At 43.8% G+C, this 24,463-nt stretch overlaps 1 protein-coding gene across 22 annotated transcripts in view; it reads right to left on the bottom strand.

Annotated features, from left to right (window-relative positions):
* The window catches only part of SPAG17 (sperm associated antigen 17), a 140,616-nt gene that overhangs the window by 59,247 nt on the left and 56,906 nt on the right, over window positions 1-24,463 (bottom strand). For 21 of the 22 annotated variants that reach the window (XR_015052136.1, XR_015052138.1, XR_015052137.1 and 18 more), the window contains 11 exons: window positions 22,858-22,960; window positions 17,960-18,141; window positions 17,551-17,668; window positions 14,641-14,810; window positions 10,336-10,450; window positions 4,835-4,986; window positions 4,374-4,559; window positions 3,296-3,429; window positions 723-853; window positions 394-527; window positions 89-274 (listed from right to left, as the gene is read on the bottom strand). Coding sequence is in view for 15 of the 22 variants with exons in the window: in XM_085858729.1 (XP_085714855.1) it covers window positions 89-274; window positions 394-527; window positions 723-853; window positions 3,296-3,429; window positions 4,374-4,559; window positions 4,835-4,986; window positions 10,336-10,450; window positions 14,641-14,810; window positions 17,551-17,668; window positions 17,960-18,141; window positions 22,858-22,960 (1,611 nt within the window). In the remaining 7 variants the exon portion in view is untranslated. The remainder of the gene's footprint in view (window positions 1-88; window positions 275-393; window positions 528-722; window positions 854-3,295; window positions 3,430-4,373; window positions 4,560-4,834; window positions 4,987-10,335; window positions 10,451-14,640; window positions 14,811-17,550; window positions 17,669-17,959; window positions 18,142-22,857; window positions 22,961-24,463) is intronic. The other variant, XM_085858736.1, reaches the window with a different exon arrangement.

Genomic DNA, 24,463 nt, shown 5'->3' with positions numbered 1-24,463 from the left:
CCTCGTATCAGAATGTTTTCTAAAAAATTTAACAATGGTGATATCAATCATGAAAACAAGCAACGGCCCAAAAAACGTGGTGTGTAACCTTGAGACGAAGCTGGAGGTCATGGCGTTGCTGCGGTGAGATGCGTGGAAAGCTGAGCAGCTGGCGAATGTGTAGGACAGGTGGGCAGGATGGTGGCAAAGCAGGACGGGACGCATCAAAGGCGAATATGCCTGAGGCAAGCCTGTGACCTCGTCCTGAACTAAGACCAAGGCCGAGTTTCGTTGCCTGTTTACGGTGAGAAGTACAAGAGAAATGAATATGCACCGAGGACATATTTGGCAACGAAACTTTGGCTATTACATCAAAACAATTTTGCTGCTGTAGCAAGATGACATTTTGGATACCTTTTGACTAAGAATACATCTTTCGGACTGTGTGCGCAGGCCAACAGAGGTGAAGCCCTCAGAAAATGGAGGGGAAAGCCAACTAGTTGACCAATTTCTTTCTTCAGGTGTCAGTACTGTCACACTTTGCACAGCTGGAATAGGAGTGAGTGCAGTGCAGTGCATAAGATCAGTTGGCAGCCATGGTTATGCTCTTACCCTTGTAAAACTGCCATGTGCATTTTTCACGAGATACAATGAAAATGTGGTGAGAATCTCATCAGATCCCATGAGAAATCGAGATTTTGGAAGGGTACAACAATACATGTGATAAAATGCTCAAAAGGAACCTGCGTTATCAGGTAAAGATTCCTGGAGGAGCACCGTCGATGGGTCACAAGTTGATTTGGACAAGAACTGCTCCACATCCTGCATTCTCAGTAGTTCTGTGCCTGACCAATCAGGATGTATCAGGAAGAACCTACAAATAAGTCATATCTATAAGCATGCATCATATGGACCCATCACATGATTTTATGCAGTCATGTTTGCTCATGGGGCCTTTGTCCATTTATTGCTCCTTTGTCTTTTGTCCATTTATTCCATTGTCCTGCCCATGTATGTACACTAACTCTGCTATCTGTCTATACATTCCTTGCCTTGTCCACATATTCCTCTTTACTCCATTGTTTGTCTTGATCTCTCACCCAATCTCCACCCAGTTGTTCAGCTATTTTATAACTCTTGATCTCTGCATTAATAACTAGAAGGGCACTCGGTAGAGCGCATACCTCCGCCACGCAATGCCTGATCCACGAGAACATATCGGGCCCATTACATTTTTGAGATATCATGCTCTCCAGTACTATATCGTTTTTGGCCCTATCTCTCAATGGTGAAGAATAAGTTTTAAAATTATCAGATCCAGATAAGAATCTTCACCAAAATCGAATCAGTTCGTCCTTGTCACACACCCAACCTGCCCACCAAATGTCATCTGAATCCGTTCACGACTTTTTCAGATATCCTGCACACAAACAAATGGACAGACAGGGGTGAAAATATAACCTCCTTCCACCTTCGGTGGCAGAAGTAACAACTGAATTATACGAATGTGGTTTATTCGCCAGTCCCCCGCGCAGTGGGAGACGGGCTTCTGTAATCACGTGTTTGTGTGTATGAGTGTCAGGACTGTAACTTTTTTTTTATCATAATGAGCTTTTGTCATCAAATTTTCAACAAAGCTATATTATGAGAATATGAAGAAGACAAATTAATAATTTGGTAAAACGGTCAAAAGATCAAAGGTCATTGTAACATAAAATCGTCAATTTTCATGCAATTTTCCCATCCCTCTCCCTGCCACACATCTCCTAATGTCTCTGTTCCCCACTGTTTTGTCCTTCCCTCTCCCGCCCCTCTTGTCTCATGCCCCCCATGCTGTGCGTTGTGTGTTAGCTCTCATTTGAGCCTCGACAATGTATACAACAAAAAAAAATTTTGACATGAAATTTTAAGAATTTATATACGAGTTGATTGAATTGGTTCACCAATGAAAAGCTAGAAGCAGATTGTTGTGTTTTTCTTTTAGATCAAAAGGTCAAGGTTGCATAAAATGGTCAATTTTCATCCAATCGACCTGAAATTTAAACAGGGTTTGCAAATTGGGTCATTGAAGCCTATTACTTTTGAGGTCAAAAGGTGGAGGTCCCCTCAAATTGTCAAATTTTTTTTGGTACTTTTTAAATCTGTTTTAATCATATTTAGCATACGGAAGAAGAAGTTTGAATACAAAGCGGACGCGGACGGGCTTTGCATTTTCAAAAGCTTTCTCATTTTCCGTTTGCGTCTACTTGCCAATCAATGACATCGCCACAACACTCACATTCAGGTCTGGCCAACAAAATCAAAGCAAGGAGATATTAGTCATGTGCCACCATGGTGGAACACGCAGTAGTAAATCAACAAATCCAATTATGTTTACATGCATCAATAACAGAGCAACCGGCCTGACATTATATGGGAGCACGCAACCCTTTACATTACACGATATAAACACAAGTTCTTTCCAGGCCAATGTGTCTGCCATGAGCCTCGCTTTGTAACAGCATTCACCCAGTCTTCATGCTCAAATGCCATTGAATTACCGCAGCTAGACTAGAAGCTCAAAGCAGTCACACCAACCACAGTCCACTGTATATTCAAAGCAGAAATCCACCAAAATGTGACAGAGCAGCTGCCCAACGGTATGAGTAATGAGTTACAGGCCACAGGACATAAACCAAAACGGTACATTTGGGGACAGCTCAAAGGTAGTTATTGTCTCTGAGTTTTCTGCATCCATGTTTCATCAATGTCCAGAAGGATGTGACAAATAAAAAGTTTCAACCTGGTGCAGTAAATCCTTCAGAAGAGAGGCAGCTCCACCCTTTCCGCTTGCAATGTGACTGATAATCACTTGTATCTTTCATAAATGTGGGCCTATGGGCTTGTATAATAGCCGTGTCAACGACACTGAGAGATTATGTGAATAGCATTTCAACACGCGTACACATACAACTCAAGTAAATGGGATGTGGGTCCATCAGATGGACGTGGTCGGCCACAGGTGTTCCTGCATAATTTCCTGTTGGTGTGGTACTCTTGTAATCCCACCGAGACATGTATTCTGTACCACTAAAGCAAATTTAAATTATGTCGATGAGTACCCTGTGGGTGAAACAGCTGTTCATGAATACGTTGTTCACCACAACATTCTGTCTCTGCTGCTTTGTACCCAATATCTGTACCGTGGCACATCTGGACCAAAGAATAACGATGTCAGATCAAAGTCTGGTTGCATCATTTACTTTGAGAGTGACTTCATCAATGCCAATATTACGACCTGTGTGATGTTAAATCAATTCACACACAGGGGCCTCACCTGGGAGCGTGCTCCCCGTAACTTTCTGGCCGTTTCGTCTTCAAGGACGTGAGACTCTCTCTATCTTCAAACTCTTCGTCCTGCAAGCCGTCGCCACCTGCTTTAATCACCGCCGTCTTCCCATCAGATTGGACCTGGCAGAAGTACAATGCATCGGACGGAGCAAGGACAGACAAGTCTGCCATCGGAACACAGAGAAAGCTGAATAAACACCAAAGAAAGGAGAAAAATATTCTTTCTTTCATGTTTAATGTGTAGAGTCAGCTTTTAAGCATCAAATCATAGCATGCTGATAGTAAATGAGAAAACTCTTTAATTGCACTCAGAAAGCATCTGTGGATGGTGTGTTCTGGCAATGCAAAGCCATTAATGATGCCACAGAGTCGACAACAACAGATGGAGGCAAAGTGGGAATGTTTGGCACTAAAAATACTGCACAATTATCATTTTTATGACAAAGGACCCAAATTACATGCTACCTCCAGTGAGTACTTGGCTGGCACGTTTGTAAATAGGAGTTTGATGGATGTCTTTTCGATTTTTTGGACAAAATAATTTGAACAATAAATGCTCCATGACATAGGAAGACCTTATTTAAAACAAAATAAAAACGCCTATGTTTTATCATGAGAGTAATAAGAAATCTGATGAGGTTTTCATCATATCTCATGAGAAATTTCTGCAAGAGAGGAGGAGATTGGGACCATACTCTGTGCAGAGCGTTGGTGCTGCTTAAGCAGTCTCCTTTGGTATTGAGCAAAATCCTTGATGGGTCACCATTCCGACACAGTATACCAGGATGCTGGCACTCATTTTGCTGATCTCGGAAGGATGGCAGGTCGAGTTAACCCCACCAGGTATTAATTCAACAGCTGAGCGGGATTTGAACTCAGGACCCTAGGATCCAAAGCCCACCACCCTAACCATTAAGCCAACACCAGGTTAGAGAGGTTTAGACTTATACGAGCACATTTCCATCCTAAAGCGTTTTAAGCTTTATATTACTTTGCTTTTATGTCCTTGTGGAACGGGACTCAGACGTGCAGCAATAAAATGTGGCCCAAAACATGGAAGATACCCGAAAAATGTTCCCATCTGAATCGATGGCCTCGCAAGTGACGTGTGCTTTTGGGCACAGAGTGTAGATTCCATGGAGATGACCAGTATGTTCGCCAGCCTGCGCGGTCTGTCTTCTGGAGTGCACGTACGTGGCCGTGCCGTCCGCATGAACCGTAAGGTTTCCAGAACTGTTGGCTGGGAACACCTTAGAGAAAAGGTAATATTAAGCACCTGATGAGCGACTTCTGCATGTCAAGCATCAAACAAGATAGCAACACCCGATCAGTGAAAAAGTGAAAGCTGGTATCCACATGCCTGTCAAAAGACTGACGTTTCAAGTGCCAGACATATCTCGCATATAAACGGTATTTATGATCGTGAAATATGATATTTCGGATATCTTTCGAGTAATAACACCTTAATTAAGCCTAATAAAGTTTAAACGCAGAATTGAACCTGGCAAACCACCCTGTTAATTACCTGGAAGGAGCCCTCAGGCCTGGCACGCAGCAAGGTGCCACTTCCGGTGAGCGCAGTGCAGACTCTATCTTCACAGTCAAACAACAGCATGGCAAAACCAACCTTCTCCACCATGACTTGTTTCGAGATCTTTGGCAGGGGGTCAGATGTTGCTGCAAAATGGGTGCCAGGAGAAGCAAGGTCATTAGTCCTATTACCTGTCACACAGACGATGGAATTGTCGGATACATGACATGCCAGTTTGTTTGATGCACACTGTTTTAATCTGGTACACAGTCATAAGCACGGCAGGACAGGTGAGATATGGGAGCATGTGCTCGAGAAGCACGTCACTGCGTCCACTTTCTGCTGGTACTCCATGGGCCTCCGCCTGGCCCATCCCCATCTCCTTGAGATGCCAATCAACTTGCTGTAACCACGAGGCACATGGTCTGCTCATTGGTCTCCTCCACTCACAAGGCTCCCTCACTGAGAGGATCTCATGAGCAGGATCAGCATCAGGAAAATGAGCCACATGTCCAAACAGCCGCAGCTGACAATCATGGACAATACAGGGAACAACTCATCTGAGTCTCTCTCAGCAACCATTCATTGGACACAAAGTCTGAGCAGTGATAGCCAAGGATTATCTGAAGAGACCTGGTACTGAAGGAATTAAGTCTCCATCACAGATCCTTGGTCAGAGTCCAAGTCTCACATTCTTAGAGTAAGACTAGAAATAACAAGGACTTAAAGACTCGGACTTTCACCCTCTGGCACAGGTCCCAACAGTGTCACACCCCATGATCCAGTGAATCCATGACTCCCCAGGCCTGACGCAGATGTCTATTGACTTCTGTTTAAAACATGCAGAGACGTGAATATCATTGCCAAGGTAAGTGAATCTCTCCATGACCTCAACGTCTATCACCACAAACAGGTACAGACAAGATAGCAGCATCCAAAATGTCAGTGAAAGCCTGGATCTTAATTTGGACCCAGGAAACCTGTAATCCCAGCGGCTCTGCTCCTGATTCAGCACCTCATGGGCCCCTTTAATGATACCCAGCATCACCACAAAGATGACTGCGTCATCTGCGAAATCAAGGTCAGAGATCTTGACATCCCCAGATGATGCACCACAGATTAATCTCTCTGACATCATCCCCAGAATCCAGTCCATACAAGTGCTGAAAAGTATGAGGGCCAATACACACCCCTGAAGAACTCCAGCACCAACTGGGAACAAGTCCACATAGAACCACCACAACTCACAGCACTCTCAGCACCAGAGTATAGTTCAGAAATCAGATTGATCAGTTTTGGGGGCACCCAGAAAAGACTGAGAATCCTCCAGAGGGCATCCTGATTCAATTAATCAAATGCCTTTTAGAGATCAATATCGGCTGCAAGCAGCCCCTGCCGAATTTGGTCAGGATCCAAAGAACAAGGATGTGATCAATCGTTGACCTCTTTGGTGTTAAGCCTGACTGCTCTGGGTACTGGTGCTCAAGCAGATGGTGGCGAACCCTCTCAAGAATTACCCGAGCAAAGATCTTGCCCGGCGCTGAGAGCAGCGTCACCCCTCGGTAGTTGTTGCAGTCCTGGCGATCACCCTTCCCTTTCCTGAGAGGGACAACAAGGCCCCTCTTCCAATCAGTTGGGATGATGCCTGTGTTCCAGGCAGAGCACAAAACTGCATGCAATGACCTGAGTGCAGCATTTCCACCAGCCTTGAGAAGTTCAGCATGGATGCCACGGATCCCAGGAGCATTACTCCCTTTCAAGTGGTTCACCGCAGCCTGTGTTTGTACAAATAAAGGTGGATCACAGTTGATTGGTGGGTCAGCAATAGGAATAGTTACACCCCTGATACCCAACTCAACAGCTGGTGGGGCAGTCTGGGACAGACGCTCAAAGTAACTGGCCCAGCGGACCTTCACCTCAGACTCCTCTGTCAAGATCCCACCACCCTCCTCTCTCACTGCAGAACACCAAGGGACAGGCTTGGAGCAACGCAATGCACGAATTCCCCTTTATGCAGGACGAGAATCACTTGACCACAGGTGATGCTCTACCCCCTCACAAATTCCTCGTGCGTAGGCCTCCTTGTCCACCCTCAGCACATGCAGAGTTTTACGTGTCAATTCCCTGAACAGCTCAGCTCTGCGTTTAAGCCTAGCCCTGTGACTCTGGTCAATGGTATCCAGTGTCCCTTGGGAGACAAAGTTCTTCTTCATCTGATGGTGGGCTTCAAGACATCCATCAACATCAAGGATGGTAGTCTTCAAGGCACTCCACAACTCTTTAGGATTCCCCAAAACACCATGACCCCCCTAAAATCCCCACTTGGCCTGTTCGTAAACTCCTCTGCTCCCCTCTCATCCTTGAGCTTGCCAACATCCAGCCTCAGCTGGGATGGTACCATTCTCCAGGATTTAAGCTGCAACTTCAGAGTTGTAACAAGAAGCCTGTGGTCGATACTGAGGAACTGAGCACTCTGGCAGACACTGCAATTTTGAGTCATCCTTCAGCGACCATCAATGAGCACATGGCCAATCTCCTTTGCCACACCACCAGCGTTGGAATAACAAGTCCAGTGATGAGGTGGTGGGCACTGAAACCATAAACCGGCCACCCTAAGTACACGACTTCTTGCAAAGTCAAGGAACTTAGTGCTATTCTGGTTCACCGTTCCAGACCCATGGGGACCAACACATGTCTCATAACCATCCCTGTTAGTGCCAGTCGATGCATTGAAATCCCCCAAGACGAGAAGAGTATCTCAACGGGGGCACTGATCAACCACAGATTTGAGAGCGGCATAGAATGCATCCTTCAGAGTGAGATCACTCGCCTAAGTTGGAGCAAACTGTATACAGAGACAAAGGAAATGACACCCAAGGAGTGACGAATCCTTAGTCTCATAATACGCTCGTTGACCGGTGTTACCTCAATTATCATGGGAGTCAGCTTATTGGGCACAGCTACAGCAACTCCGTTGGCATGGTAATCATCAGAGCGACCAGACCAGTTGTAAGTCGAACCACCCGCCATGATCTCACCACTATCTGGTCTTCCAACCTCAGAGAGAGCTGCAATACCGATGTTCAAACACTGGAGCTCAGATGTTAACAGAGACAGGTGATCATCCTCTCTTATGGATAGGACATTCCAGGCACCCCCACCCGAAGGGACCATCTGGGGTTAACCCGAGGAGACCGTCGGCTGGTGGATGACATAAAAGGCCGATTACATCAAAGCACAGCTGACTACATAAAAGGTCAATGGTCTGTGTCTTTCATCTTTGCTTCATATTTTCAATCTGTTTTCATGGGGCAATTGGATGTGTAAACACGAGCATGCTATCAAATGGCAAATACTGTATTTCAATGAGGGCCAAGAACCAAACATCATCTTAGCGATATAAAAGTGCCCATACATGCAATATAGTTTTCCACAATAAGCAAGGTCCATTTGGTATCATTGTAGTTGATATATTTTGTTTGTTTTTCAGGAATGTGCCAGACATTTTAAATTTAAAACAAAGGGCATCTGATGCACAATCACTTGCTCTCATGTATCAGGCCAATGGTTTGAACTTACAGTTGACACATTGGGAAACCAGGGTGAAGTGGATCCCTGCTTCTGCAACCATGGGCTGGCAAGATGGCCTCGACTCAGAGTTATGTAGACTCACCTCTGAGCCGTCTACCGTGTGTTGGAATCTCGGCCCAGCTTCAAACTGCCATGGTGTCTCGCAGGCAGGGTGAGGAAACAATGCGTGTGCCATCCCTCGGATTGACATTAAACCTTCGTCCCATCTGCTGGCATGAGTTAGTGAGGTTAAAGACCCCACGGTGTCCTTTGAGAAGAGTAGGCGAGCCATTGCTGGCACCCTGAACAAATTCAAAATTCCTGCCCTGATCTACAAAAGGGCATGGGGGATGATCTGAGATGGTGGTGAATAGCTGTCTTGAAGAGCTGGAGGGAAGTATGAGATTGAAGAGAATGTGGAAGTTGGTTCCACAGGCAGGAAAAGAAAGGAACAAATAAGTGGAGGTGAGCAGTGATTCTGGATTTTGAGAGTTTCACTATGAGGGAGTTGCCGGTGGATCATGTGTGTCCTGCAGAAACCTCGGGAGCACGGAGAAGGCAGAGGGTGCAAGACCTGAAAGGATGGTGGAAGAAGACAGACCACCGACCTTTCGGCAATGGCAAAAATAACACACATTGCAGCTACAGCAGCAATTCATGAGGTGAGATGTTTACATCACGAGGCATGTAACGACCGCAACATTGTTACGACTGCTGTGATTTGTCTCGCAGCAAATTGTGGATGACTATACAAATGCCTTTATGCACAGCAATGAAATGGTGAATTAATTTTATACGGTCAATGGTTTGGCTTCATTTTCAGATGGCAAGTTGGTGTACAAAAAAGGATTTGACATTTGAGAGGCATGAATACGTCTTCACCTACAGTTATTGTTCTGAATTTAGGAAAATGATATGTCTTTACAGACTTCATCAAAAGTGGAGTTGGACTTGGTAAATCATTCAAACACCCGGAGCATCCAGAATCGTTTCCATCTTCCATTCACTGTTTCTCACACGTTAATGTCTTTCGACAGTGTCATGCCACCGTTTTCCTCCGCTGAGCAAAGTGGACCATCATTGGTACATTTTGCCCTAATGTCCCCAAGTTAAGCAGACCGTGACCATCGGTAATTAAAATTTTAATTTTTTTTTTTTAAACATAGTTTCCTGAATCAAACGTTCGGACATAAAGGGTACGGCAAAGCAACAGCAAGAATTCTCTCTGAGATTATTTTCTCGCTTAATAAAATTGTTTCCAGTGATCAAATAAACTATTATATAGCATTAATTAGCTGCTCCGCTTTACAACAGCTTCGTCAACTGTATTTGAGAGTTCCATAAATATAGCTACCGCCAGTGTCATGACTGTCATCACCGTCACCCTCATCAGAGTCACTGATTTCATTACTACCCCTGTTAATACGAAAGGCAAAGAGACTGTGTCGTTTCAAGACTGTATTCGAAAATGCAACGCAAAACACCACATGAACGCAATAACCAGGCTATCCGAATAGCAGGCAGCAGCTAAAAGCTCTCGAGCCTGGGTTAAAATCCCAACCCAGCTATAAACTGTCATCCCGGTGTTTCACAGGTGGAGTGATTCATCAACGTGCGTGCCGTCCCTCCAATAGACATTAAACAGGCGCCACATCTGCCGGTATTCGTTGGTGGACGATAAAGATCCCACTGTGTACTTCGCGAACAGTAGGCGAGCCATTCCCGGCACCATGAACAAATTCCAAATTCCTGGCCCAACCAACAGAGGGCATTGCATGAGCAGCGCAGCTATGTCCTCAGCCAATGATGCTACCTCGCAGCCTAGTGCTGCTATGAACGAAGAAGAAATCAGAGCAGGCTTTTGAAAGGGAAATGTTGTACTCATTCTCCTTTCGATGCTTATCCTCTTGCAACAAATCCTTCACCTGCCATGCTATGCACGTCCTTTGCACATGTGGTGATGCGTGTGCCGTCGCCATGGTCAACAACGCAGCTCTCTCCAAGTACAATCACCGTACCGTCTTCTCTTTTCATCACCACCTGTGGCAAAATGTTCAAAGGTCCCATGTAAAATACACATTTCAATTATTAACATAATTCATTCAATGCAAGTTATTTATTCCTTCATTTCTTTGTCACACATCATCTTGGGAGTCTTACAGATTTGGCAAGCATATGGTTCAATGTGCTTACAAAGAGCAAGACTACAACTACTTATATTGAATTATAATATACTGGGGCTTATAGATTAAAATAGCGATTGCAATGGACAAATGTCTTCATAGACACAAAGTAGAACCATTACTGCTTGAACAAGATTATCTGTCGTTTTGCATTGGCACCTTGGAGGACTTCTGTCTGTGACATTCCTATCCAAACAACTTGTCCCCAACGGGAGTTCCATGATGGCTGTGCAAGGTCTCGTTCCAAATTACACTGGGTACAAACAACTCTGGCAAGGAGGAATCATGTGTACAAACATATCCCGTCACGTGTTGCAATGCGATGTAGTATGTACACTCTCAGTCTGTTCAGCACTAAGTGCGAGAACTCCATCTGCAAACTAGAATGGCACTCGGTAGAGTGCATACCTCCACCAGGATGAACACTTTATGTTTTGTATCCCATTCAGAGGCTGGATCTGCATCCGGATCTTAACCAAAATGTAATCGGCTTGTTCTTATCACCCACCAAACTCATCCACAATTTTTATCATAACCCGTCCACAACTTTTTGAAATATCGTGCTATACGAGGTCCGTCTAAAGAGTAACGGGACTGAGCCTGCTGTGTGCTCCACTTACACAACCTGAATGAACGGGTTGCATCACAGTATTTCGCAACATTCCAGCAACATGTATGTATATATAATATATATATATATATATATATATATATATATATATATATATATATATATATATATATATATATATATATATATATATATATATGATTGGTGATGGTTGACTGCGCTCATTGTGTGATTTTTTACAGGTCGTGCTTTACACGTTGTCTCGTCTGAGTCGTCACGTGATGAGTCATGAGCAGAGAGCCAATCTGAAGTTTCTTGCCAAGCTTGGCAAAACACGTTCCAAATCCTTCGCAATGCTGTAGCAAGTCTACGGGGAAGAAATGTCACGTACACGTGCATTTGAATGGCACAAGAGGTTCAAAGAGGGACAGGAGGAGATTGAAGACGATCCACGGTCTGGAAGACCTTCAACGAGCAGAACGGCGGACAACATCGAGCGTGTGAAGCAGATGGTGCGCGCAGATCGTTGACTCACGGTGTGGATGATTGCTGAGGAACTTTCCATCAACAAGGACACTGTCTGGAGCATCGTCACTGAAAATCTCGAAATGCGCAAGGTGTGTGCAAAGATGGTCCCCAGGCTGTTGTCCGAGGACCAGAAACGGCAAAGAGTCACTGTCTGTCAAGACATTATCGAGCTCCTCGAGGACGATCCAGACCTGCTCGGGGAGTCATTACTGGCGATGAATCGTGGATATTCGAATACGATCCCGAGACCAAACGGCAGAGTCATCAGTGGATGTCTGGCATCACCAAGACCAAAGAAAGCAAGGATGTCGAAGTCGAACGTCAAGGTGATGCTCATCACGTTTTTTTGACATCAAGGGCATCGTCGACTTCGAGTTTTACCACAGGGTCAAACAGTGAATCAATACGTATACAAGGAGATCCTCCGGCGCCTCATGAGATCAGTCCAGGACAAGAGGAGGAGAACAACGCCTGGGTGCTCCACCATGACAATGCCGCTGCTCACAGTGCCCTGAGCATCCGACAGTTTCTGGCGGAGAGGAACGTGCCAACTTTGGAGCAACCCCCGTATTCTCCAGACTTGGCCCCTTGTGATTTTTTTCCGATTCCCCAAGCTCAAGGGGGTGATCAAGGGGACCCGATTTCCTGATGTGGAGGTCATCAAAAGGGCCGTGACAATGGGGCTCCGGAGGATTCCAGAAGAAGCCATCAGGGGGTGCATCGAAGCGTGGAAGAAGAGGATGGGCAAGTGTGTGAGACTGGAGGGAAACTATTTTGAAGGGGACAAGCTGTGATTTCAATATATTTTTTGGAATAAAATTTCTGTGAAGTCAGTCCCGTTACTTTTTAGACGGACCTCGTACAGTACAGTATATCGTTTTTGGCCCTCTCTCAATTGTGAAGAAACAATTTTAAAACTATAGTATCCAAATCCGGATCCACACCAAAAGCAATTCATCCTTATCACACACTCAACCTGTCCACCAAGTTTCGTCTGAATCTGTCCATAACCTCATGAGATATCTTGCTCACAGACAGACAGACAGACAGAAGAGGATATCTCAAAAAGTTATGGAAGCATTCGGACAAAACTTGGTGGACAGGTTGAGTGTGTGAGGAGAAAGAATTTATGAGATTTTGGTGAAGTTCTGGAATCAGATCCAGATCTTAGAATTCCTTATATGATTCTCCACCAATGAGAGACAGGGTCAAAAGCGATATTTTATATCTCTATATGGCACAATATCTCAAGAAGTTATGGACAGATTCGGATGAAACCTGGTGGACAGGTTGGGTGTCTGCCAATGATGAATTGCTTCAATTTCGGTTAAGATCTGGATCCAGATCCCACCCAAGTATCTGCAGGACGCATGCAGTCCATCAGCAACCCTCGCAAAGTGAAACTGCCAAAATACAGAAACACTGCTCACCTCCACTCATTTGCTCCTCTTTTTTCCTTCCCGTGGAACCAACTTCCACACACTCTTCAATGTCATTCTTCCCTCCAGGTCTTCAAGACAGCTGGTCACCACCATCTCAAATCATCCCCCATCCAAAACCATGATCTTTTCTTCACCCATTAAACCACTCCCACTCCTCCCAAAATTTTTCTTCTATATCCATCCACCACTTGCGTTCTTCCCTAACCCTCATCCTTACCCACATCCCTTGTTTGTCTGTCTCCATCTATTTCTCCCTCTGCCCTGTTGTTGGCATTTCCCCCTTCTCCTTCTGCTGTTCCTTTTGTTATGTTGTGTCCTGATCCGTTCTTTGCTCGAGCTCTTCCATGAACCTTGACTGCACATTAAAAAAAAAATACTTATAAAAACACCCAGAAAGGGAGGCTCAAAAAAGTGGAAGAGAAAATAATAGAAAGAATCAGAATTGGAGAAAGATTAACAAATGAATGCAGAGTGAGAATAAAAGGCAGATGTTAAAAAAGATTTTGTGTGATAGCAAAAAAAGAGCAAAATAATGAGGTATAATTATATAGTCAGGTCATGGAGTAATGAGGAGAGAAAAGGAATATGCGAGTTAAAGAGAATGCAAAGCAGACGTTGTGAGAAGGCAACACAAAAGGGGACTAAAATTGGGTCGATGTGGTTGGACGGAGTAGAAATTGTAAAACTAGTCATTGGAACAGTTCCTCGTTTGGAATGAACACAGTGAACGTCTAGTATTCCCAACGGGGGGAAATTTGGCAAAGTGAAGAGACCATTTAAACTTTTAGGGTGCAATGACTGTGGCAATGGTGTTGCTAATTTAGATTGTGTGCTATCAGCTTGCCCTGTCTCATTCGGAATTTACAGATGGCATCACAATCTGGTGGTGTCAATTATTATCTCACCTGGAATGTAGTTCCGGGGAACTTATGGGATGGCACATGGTCTGTCCATCAGTCCGTCCGTCCGTCCACAAATACTTGCAACTTTTTCTCTGAAACTACACATGCAGTTCTGATGAAACTTGACCACAACCTTGATCACCTATGATGTACCAAAGTTTGTTCATGACATGAAAATAATTGGGGTCTAAGGGGTTCTACGGGAGGGGGGGGATTCCCCCCAAAATGTGTACTTGCTTTCTTCTCTGAAACCACACACAATTTCGATGAAACTTGACCACAACCGTTATCACCCATGATGTACCAAAGTTTGTTTATGGCATTACAAAAAAAAAAAATCCATCGCTATTTAATTTCTTCTCAGTTACATATTTTGTGGGTCATCCATATCTACCAGTGGTTCCCAGCTTATTTTATCCAGCCATTACAGGGTGAGCGCCCAGGGGCATTGCCCCTATGTTTAAAGGTTGCCCTGTGTGATTCATACAATGTATTTACAATAGCCTCAAAATTCAAAATACAATCCAAAAAATACTATCGCCTCAGCCTCAAAATATTTATGCATGGCGATCTGAAAGTATCCTGTTGAATAAGAACTACATACGGTTTCTTGTTGTCCACTGGAAGAATTCTCACAAACTCCCCCAGGCTCTGCTGTCCTAATAACTTCCAAAGGCCGAAGAGACAAGATTTTCTGACCACGTATTGCAATGACACGACCTGTCGAGGTGGTCGTTATCCATGTGCTCCTCTGGTTATCGGTGAGTGGTACCGCTGGGGAAGGAAGGAAGGGAAACTGTTATCCTGTTTTGCATGAACCTGTTTTGCAGGAATTGCAAAATGAACCTGTTGCTCACGTTGCTGTGATTGAAGGCGTAAATCTAATTTCTATGCCGTGCACATAGCACAAAGCGGGGTTAAACAATTGGTTCACTCTGTCTGTCTGCACACGTCAGTCAATGATCGAGGATTCAAACTACTTCATTTATCTTTTGAACACTGAAGAACATCAATCGGAACATGAATCAGAACAGGAACCTGCAGTTTCGCAGTACTTTGGCTCAGAATTTAGTAAATTGTGTGGAATGTTATCCCAAGCGTGCATGTGCACAGAGGAGTAGGGTGATTGTTTTAGTCTGTCTCTGTCTGGCAGTCAAACAAAATTGAAAATCATTCCAAACAGGAAACGGACCGTTTGTATTAATGTCATAAAGGACACAAACAGGCAGGAAGAACCAATTTAACTTGTTAAATCTCCAATCTTGCCTTCTAAATAATGTGGTGTAAAAGACGGTGCATCGATGGCAGTAAACTTCCCAAAAGTTTTTTTTTCTTCTGCAAGGTTACAATTTTTTTATTTTTTTAAATTTCAATTGAATTATATACTTGAACACTGTCGAACACAAATCGCCTTGTTGGCACTTCCAAAAACCTCCAGTTCAGCACTACTTGGACAAAATATTAAATCATTATATGACATCTCGACCAATCAAATGTGCCACTTGTGCTTTCAGGGTTGGGGAATATCAAGATTCAGACAAAATCGCGGCTGGTGGGAAATATAGATTGTGCTCAGAAACGGAAAGCAAGAGTTTAAAAGGCCCTTCGTATGTCCTTTTTAAAAGACTGCATGGGGTAAGGTGTTCTATGAATTCTCGAGTTTATGTTGATTTGTCCATTGGCTAGTCATGTCCTTATCCTCGATGCAAGTATATGCTGACATCAACTCATGTCTTTGTCTTACATGTAATTAATGTACAAGCTCCTTTATAAACCTGAAATCACTGGAACAAACCAAAATACATAAATAAGCAAACAAGCAAGTAATCAACCAAAATAAATATATAGGGTTATTGTGTCAGACCAAAAGTTAGCTCTCTGGATTTTGTTTGCCAGTTTGAATGAACCATGTAAGCCAGAGGTGCTGCCCTTGCAAATGTTCTTTCCTCCTTGATTGTATTAACTCCTTCATCGTAAGCTTCTGACATCACGTACTGGTAATTGAAAAAACAACAAACTAAAGTTCATAGAACACCTTACACTGTGCAGTCTTGAGAAAAAGGATATAGGAAGGGTCTTTTCAACGGTTGCTTTGCGTTTTGCATTAAACAGACATGGCTAGGTACCACCATATTTGCCTGAATGCTAAATCTCACAGTTCCTCTGCTTTCAGGGCATGAATATTTCGTCCAAGTACTGCTAAACTGGAAGTTTTTAGAAGTGCCAACAAGGCGATTTCTGTTCTACAGTGTTCAAGTATATAATTCAATTGAAAAAAAAGAGGTTTTAAAGGCTGTAGGAAAAAAAACAACCCTTTTTCAGCAGTTTACCGCCGTTGATGCACCGTCTTTTACACCTCCTTATTTAACATGTTACATTAGTTCTTCGTGCCTGCTGTTCGTGTTCTTTACGACATCGCTAAAAACAGTAAGTTTCCTGTTTGGAATGATTTTCAATTTTGGTTGACTGCCAGACAGGCAGAGACCAAACCTTTCTCCTCTGTGTGCATGCACACTTTGGATGACATTCTACATCATTTGCTAAATTCCGAGCCAAAGAACTGCTAAACTGCAGGTTCCTGTTCCGATTTATGTTCCGATTGATGTTTTGCAGTGTTCAAAATGTAAAATTCATTTGAAATTCAGTAGTTCCTCAATCATACACTGATGTCTGTAGACAGACGGACAAAATGAACCAATTGTTTTACCCCGCTTTTTGCTTTATGTGAGCGGGGTAACTGATCCAGTATGACAGATGAAACTGCGTTCTCAGCTAGATTCTGTAGTTTGTAAACCACTCCAAGCTAAGAGTATATGTCCCATAGTCGGTACGTGGAATGGCATCAATGCACCTGCGTGACTCTATGGTTTGATGAAAATTATTTCTCTCAGGGAAACAACACCGTGCAAAAAGTGTTTGCAACACAGGACTTTAGGCTAGCATGATAGCCTAGACTAGTGGAATGCCCACTTGCTTATGTCTTGCCTGGGTTTAAAAGCCGACCTCAGCTATAAGCTCTCCCTCTGGTGTTTCATATTCAAAGCAAAGCGTCGATGTGAGTGCCGTCCATCGGATGGACATTAACTGCGCGTCCCATCTGCTGGCATTACTTGCTGGGCGTTAAATATTCCACGGTGTCCTTTGTGAAGCGTAGGTGAGGTATTGCCTGCACCATGAACAAAGTACAAATTCCTGCTCTAACCTACAGGGGGCACTGCATCAGCAGCACAGCTCCACCTCATTAAAATGATGACAAGCTACAGCCATGTGCTGCATATGACGGAAGAAGAAGTAAAGCAATAAGAAGAGGAAGAGGATTAGACTTCCTGGAGCCAATTAGATAAAATTATTCTCCAACATTCCCATATATATATAACCTATCAGTGTACAAGTATTATTAGCAATTACTCATTTTCCATTTTGTCACATCTAAAATCTTCCATCTACCTATTTCCAACCTATATTAATCCCGAACGTATCGATCGCTGGATAATCCAACGTTGCTTGTGCAGACCTTCTGTGGTATTGCTCTCTTTTCCATGCAGAAGCTGAAGACCCATGTCTGAGAATCCATTTATCGTTTGTTCCTCCACCGGTGGACAGTATGTGGTTGTTCCATCAGCGAAAAGAACCTGTCGGTGAACCAACTTGTTTCAGAAAATGTGAAGGCAACATAAATTGAAAAAAAAACAAAATCTGCCAAAAAGATAAAGTGGTATGAAGAGTTAGTGAAGGTGTGAACCTACAACAATGTGACAATATGGAGTTTATGAACCTTTCCAAAAGCCGATTCATTTCTCATGGGAGACTGAAATTTGACGAGAATCTTTTATGAGGGAAATGACAGGCCTCGTCAGAAGTACTTACATCCAACACACATGCGACAAACAGTGCCAGGTGCAGAGATGCCCCCGAACATGTACCTGCATGGACTTGTTTGAAAAGGAGCGAATGACGGCGCCCTGCCCAGTAACCAAGCGTGACGTCTCTTTGGCTTGAGGACTTGGACCGTAGGAGAAAATGCAATTTGAAACCTGGGATTCCAGCTGCTCCTGTGGTCCACCTACCTGCCTCACAAGTATCTCTGGCTTTTCATTTTCCCCACCTGCATGCAAAGCACACACATAATTTCCTGGGTTCTCTCCGGTTCTGATAATGATCTGTGTCATTGGGTGGACACCGCATGGTGCATGTGCAGTTTCTACTGCATGATGTACACAATGGTGATTCTGTAGTTGTTACTGGATGATGCTTTTACAGTTGTATTGTATTGTAATATTGTTGCGGGGCCGGGTATCGGTGGCGAGCACGACCGCGAGAGAGAGCAGTAGAGTCGGCTCCACCGAACACACCGGAATTTAGGTCGTGACCCTCGGATAAGTCCGAAAGGCACGGGTCCCTCACTGGACCATGAATTGCCAATAATTCGACCGCATGGGGTAGGGTCAATTGCCAAACTTCAATATACCTAATTACCCACGCGGCAAAGCTAACAGGGAATTCACACCCTCGACAGACCTCAAATGAGACGAGCCGTTACTGTGCCCGAACCGTGTGTAACCCGAGCGGAGGTTACCAAGGCCTGTCGGTCCAAATGAACAATTTACTGCCTCACTATTTCTCAACACACACCGTGCTAAGCCAATGAAAGAAACACAGAAATGAGCTGGAACATTTAACAAAAGGGATATTATTTATAATGGGGCAGGGGAACATGCAAAAGGCAGAGTTAACCGAATACTAAAGAAATGCAATTTACAATGAAAAGAAAACACTTAAACAGCTCTACTTAACAGACGGGGCCCATGGACACACACACACACACACACACACACACACACACACACACACACACACACACACACACACACACACACACACACACACAGAAATGGTGGCCGCGGCCTTTATTGATACCCCCAGCTCGGAGGGAAGGTGAGTTGGAGGTAAGAGTCTGGCTTGGACCTTCCCGCTTCGTGCGGTTCTCGACGATCGGGCCTGGCGGGACTTGAACCAGCAACACAATGCCGCTCCAAGCACCAGGTACGGAGAATAGTGTCGGGCGCTGGCACGCTCCACCAGCAAAAACAGGTGACAAGGCAAGCAAAGCAAGTCAGCCAGGCAGGCAGGCAAGCGATTCTCCTCTGGCTCGCAGGCAGGCGATTCACGGCGGGAAGACTCTCTCAGCCTCAACCAACGAACCCTCCGACTCTCTCACTGGGTCGCCCCCACACGATAATATCTTTTCTTGACAGGTGGGAGGGATCCGTCTCGCGTCATTCCCCTCATTGGACAGGCATATCGGGCGATCTCCCGGCCGTCCGAGATTGGTCGGGGGGAGATGCTCATGTCTCCGCCCCTCGACCAGGAAGTCGAGCAGCAATAAGTTGCGTTGGCTCCCCATTGGCCGAGAGGCAGCAGACGTGCTCGCACCTCTCCAATTGGCTGAGAGGGGCACCATGCCTGTATTTGGAGCGAAATCCAAGATGCCAACGTCCAAGGAAACCCCGCCTGGCACATTGGACTCCGCCCACGGCTGTGCTTGACACGCATGCGCGTGGGAAAGGCCGATGGTGAAGAAGCGAAGATGGGCGTGGTTGTTGTTGAAGTTGTTGTAAAAAACCTTGCTAAAAAACCCCGTGGCGCACACATGTAATTCCCATTAGACAGAAGGGGATGGATTCTAACTGTACACATACTTATCGAAATAACTAAGCTTAGGGACTCTGGCTGTTTGTGTGCACAAGGTTTCCAAATCCGCAACAATATTAGGTGGCTTTTTGCAAAATTCTTATTACCCTTGCCAGAGGAAAGGGTATTGCATTGGGTCCATTTGTCTGTTTGTTACTTGGCGAAATCTTCGATTTTGTCAAGTATGTTGGTCTGTCCCGTTTGTTGGTTTGTTTGTTTGTCCGGTCATCTACAGCCCAAACGGCTGGACCAGTCGTTCTTAAATTTTTACACCTGATAGGCAATCCACCTGAGACGGCCCGCGTCCAAACCCCGTCTTAATCGGACTAAACGTCACGACGTGACGTCACACAACGTGAAAACACATTTTTGGACATAACTCAGTGACCGGAAGTCGTAGCGACTTCCTGTTGATGCCAAAACAAACTTCAATGGAATATCTAAATGTTTTAAAATGTTAGTACAAATTATGCACAGTTTTCGCAAGCGTATGACATCAAAGTTTTTAGCTATTGGCATGATTTATAAAAAAATTCTATTCGTTCTACAGTCACAATTCTTAACCGATTTGGATGAAATTTTAACAGCTCATAGAAATCCACAGTGCAAAAAGATATGTGACTTTTGGTGATGTTCAAGATCAGGATCTGGATGCTGCATCACTTTACATTATCGCCCATTATAAACCAATGGGGAATTTTGTGAATTACACATGGCTATTTCTCAAAGTTTTGCACTTATTATATTGAAACTTATACTGTCTATTTATGCATGTAATATTAAAATGTGTACAAAGTTTGATCGAAATTGACCCAAGGTCAAGGTCAGGGTCACCCAAAACATGAAAAACACATATAAAATACATATTTTTGTTTTACAACATATTTCAAACCTGATAACGGGATCGTAAAGCTGGTTGAAAAGCAATGTTCCTTGGTATTTTAAAATATTTTCTACGATCAGAATGAAGGCAACAAGCACCGATGATAAGTTGTTGAATGTCACATGGTGGCTTTAAATGAGTTGTGAAAATTTTCAATCTGCTGCCGTTACCATGACAACGCGCGCCTGATCATTGTTATTTGTGACGTCGCATCATTTTATTAATGTACGAACAAATAAACACCACACATTCCATGACATTACAGCTTGGACCACCACACGGAAAGGTCAACTAATTCGCCAAGTGTCGTGCTAAGCACGATTTTTCATTTGTCTGTTTGTCTGTCTGTTTGTCTGTGTTTGTCTGCACAGAACTTTCGTGTTTATCTCTGCAACCCCTTGTCAGATTGAGACGAAATTTTCACCACTGGTGTGTCTACTCATGTAGAATGTTTTACTGATAATTATGACATCAAAGGTCACGTGGTGTGGCAACCATATGGGAAAAACTAAAAAACTTTGGACCTCTGTATCACTAAAACAACACCAAGGAAAAAATTGAAACTTGGCACACAGCAAGTAATCCTCATGGGGAATGAGTGTGATTTTTATGATGTCATAGGTGCCCTCGTTATGACGTCATACTTGCATATGTAGAGCGCCACATCCGATCAGTGTGAAAAATTTTGAGGGTCATCTAGGGATAAAATGGTCCACAGAAAAAAAAAGTAATGACGTCATCAGTCACGTGATTCGGCAGTCATTGTTTAAAAATAAAAAACCTTCAAAAATTTTCTTCTCTGAAGTGGCTGAACAAATCGAGGTAAAACTTTACTCGTATGACCACCTGTCCATGAGGAACAAAAGGTTCACACATATGATATAGGTCACATGGTTTGGCAGCCATATTGGATTTACCCTAAAACCTACAAAATACACCACTCAAAAGAAGTCCTGGCGATGGTTTACAATCTCTGATTGCTCTTTTTCTTGTTTCCTTTATTGTTATTCCCTAATATTATCATAATCACAATAATTTATAGTCTTAAATTAATCTTAACACCATGAGAATACACTTACAGAAGCTTTAAGATGTGTACTGTATATCATTGTCATTAATTTTGATTACACAATTAACAAACTAAGTGAGGTAATTAAATAACAGAATACTGTACAATCAATAAACTATCGTTAAGAATATTGCTGTTTGAGAAACAAACAATCTGCTTATTCGTGCAGAGACAAAGTTCAACGATCATCATCATGCACCGCATCTCTACTCTATGTAGTGTTGGTTCTGCCGAAGCAATTTCCTTGGCAAGGATTACAATCCTGAATGGGTCGTCACTCTGATGCAGGATACTCGACTGATGCTGGCAGGAATTTGCAATTTGTTCAGGGTGCCAGCCTTCATCCAGCAACTAATGCCGTGAGACGGGATACCCAGCTTAATGTCCATCCAAGCGACGGTGCACACATCGACACATCACCATTCATGCAAAGCACCAGGGTGGTGGTTTATAGTTCAATCCCAGGCGACATGGTTCGAAGGCGAGTGTGCATGCCTCTAGGTCTAGACTAAAATTTAACGATGGAAGGGCAAAATAACTTTTCATTAATGACTGCAAATATTCTCGGACATGAAGCTCATGGTTTGCAATTACCAGCATCATCATTCCATAGAGCACAAATTATAATTTACGCACCCATCATTGCAGCAAATGCGCAGTGTAATTGAAACTGTACAGCAATTATGTCTTTCACATAATTTTTGCAAATGACAATCAATTTGATTGAAATATTTAGTTTACAAGCAATCGAACTTCCCTCCACCCCAATCTCACAATTCCCCCTTCCTTCTGCACCAAGCCCAATGTCTGTCTCTGTCTCTGTCTCTGTCTCTGTCTCTGTCTCTGTCTCTGTCTCTGTCTCTGTCTCTGTCTCTGTCTCTGTCTCTGTCTCTGTCTCTGTCTCTGTCTCTGTCTCTGTCTCTGTCTCTGTCTCTGTCTCTCTCTCTCTCTCTCTCTCTCTGTCTCCCTCTCTTTTTCCCTCTCTCTCTCTCTCTCTCTCTCTCTCTCTCTCTCCCTCTCTCTCTCTCTCTCTCTCTCTCTCTCTCTCTCTCTCTCTCTCTCTCTCTCTCTCTCTCTCTCTCTCTCTCTCTCTCTCTCTCTCTCTCTCTCTCTCTCTCTCTCTCTCTCTCTCTCTCTCTCTCTCTCAACCCCAGCACCACATTGAGCAGCTACCATACCTGAAGGCACATATGTTTGGAAGTGCAGAGTGAGGCCATTAGGACAGCACAGGCTGAGGGTGAGGAAACAAGTGTTCTCGGCTTCACTTACATTTGATTCATTCTGTCCAGGGGTATCAGACACGCACAACCAGAGAGGAAGACACATTCAGTTTATCCATTTATATCAACGATTCCATGGGGGTGGGGCAGCTGGGTGTCCCACAAAGCATAAAACGCTGGAATAAATGGACATGAGATTTATCGGCCTGCTCAGGAATACATTTCAAATTGAGCCCTCTGACTCCAAATTTCAAACTCGTATCCTTTCAACATTAAGACATTAAAGTTTCTGACCGCATAAACGATAAACAGGAATGTGAAACGTTCTTCTCCGCACTGATAGATGAATGTGCTTTATTAACAATTAGGGATTGGTGGGGTTTGCTTTGTCTTTTCTGCCAACGCACATACACTGGGAAACAAACACTATGTCCTTTGTTTGATCTACGTCCTGGAACACCAGGAGGGACTGTCTGGCTTTCACAAGTGTGTCGAATGTTCTTCTTTACCATCGGATTCCTTAAACTTAATGAGCTTTGCTCGACATATATCATCCAAACGTTTTAGAATTAAACGATTCTGTCATCCAAAATTTTTCCTCATGGACTCCTGTTTTGATTCATCTATCCTTCATTTATCCATCCATCCATTCATGTATCAGACAGGAAAACCAGCAATAATCCACAACATTGTCTGCTCACCGAAATTTAATAATCACATGCAATGAGAGCAGATCTGCCAAAAGACTTGTCAGCCATACTGAACCAATCTCCATCTGCAGGAAATGGTTCATGGACTGTCAAGGTATTTCAAAATAATGGACACCTTAGTTCTTTAGTTCTTTCTCAAAATCCCTTTACATGCAGCGAGGCCGATGGTAGTGATCTGCAGCTCTGCTCTGTCCACAACACTCCCTCACTGCCCTCAATCACAAGCCATCTCTCCACTCTCCACCTTTCCAACGTCCCGCTTCACACAATCCTCTCATCTCAACCGCAATCTGCATCTTCTCCTGCCTTGCTATGTCAACAATCTGTTCTCTTTGGAAGTCTATCTCTCCATTCACACCAGGGAAGAGTGGTGGAATAAATGGACAATAAATTTCTCTGCCAGCTTTCTACCTTATATTATCCGAGATATTGCTTGGTCTGCTCTCTGTTCCCTCCTCAACAACTCCAGAATGCACACACACATTCCAGTAAGCCCCTCCTGGTTAAACTTCCAAAATCCAGGCTGACTGCCCACCTCAACTCTTTTATTCCTCGCTTCCCCCGTCTATGGAACCAAATTTCATGGGCTGTTCTGTCTCAGTCTTCCCTCCAGGACTTCAAGCAATCTGTGCACCGCCATCTCTTGTCATTCCCAATTCTGACCCCAAGACCCCACCATCCTTTCTTGACTCAACCATATTACTTGATTAAACGAATGAATGAACGAATGAGCCGTTAATTTTTTCAATACTCTGTACAAGGTTAAGTAAAAATAAATAATTATTAATATGTATGACACAGAGTATAGGGGTATTTCCAAAAAGCTAAAGCTTGTGGTGAAATGCCTTAAACAA

Source organism: Eptatretus burgeri, chromosome 16, assembly GCF_056783735.1.
Source record: "Eptatretus burgeri isolate ZD-2024b chromosome 16, Ebu_testis_v1, whole genome shotgun sequence".
In the NCBI taxonomy this organism is placed as follows: domain Eukaryota; kingdom Metazoa; phylum Chordata; class Myxini; order Myxiniformes; family Myxinidae; genus Eptatretus; species Eptatretus burgeri.
This window is presented reverse-complemented; position numbering and strand designations above follow the sequence as displayed.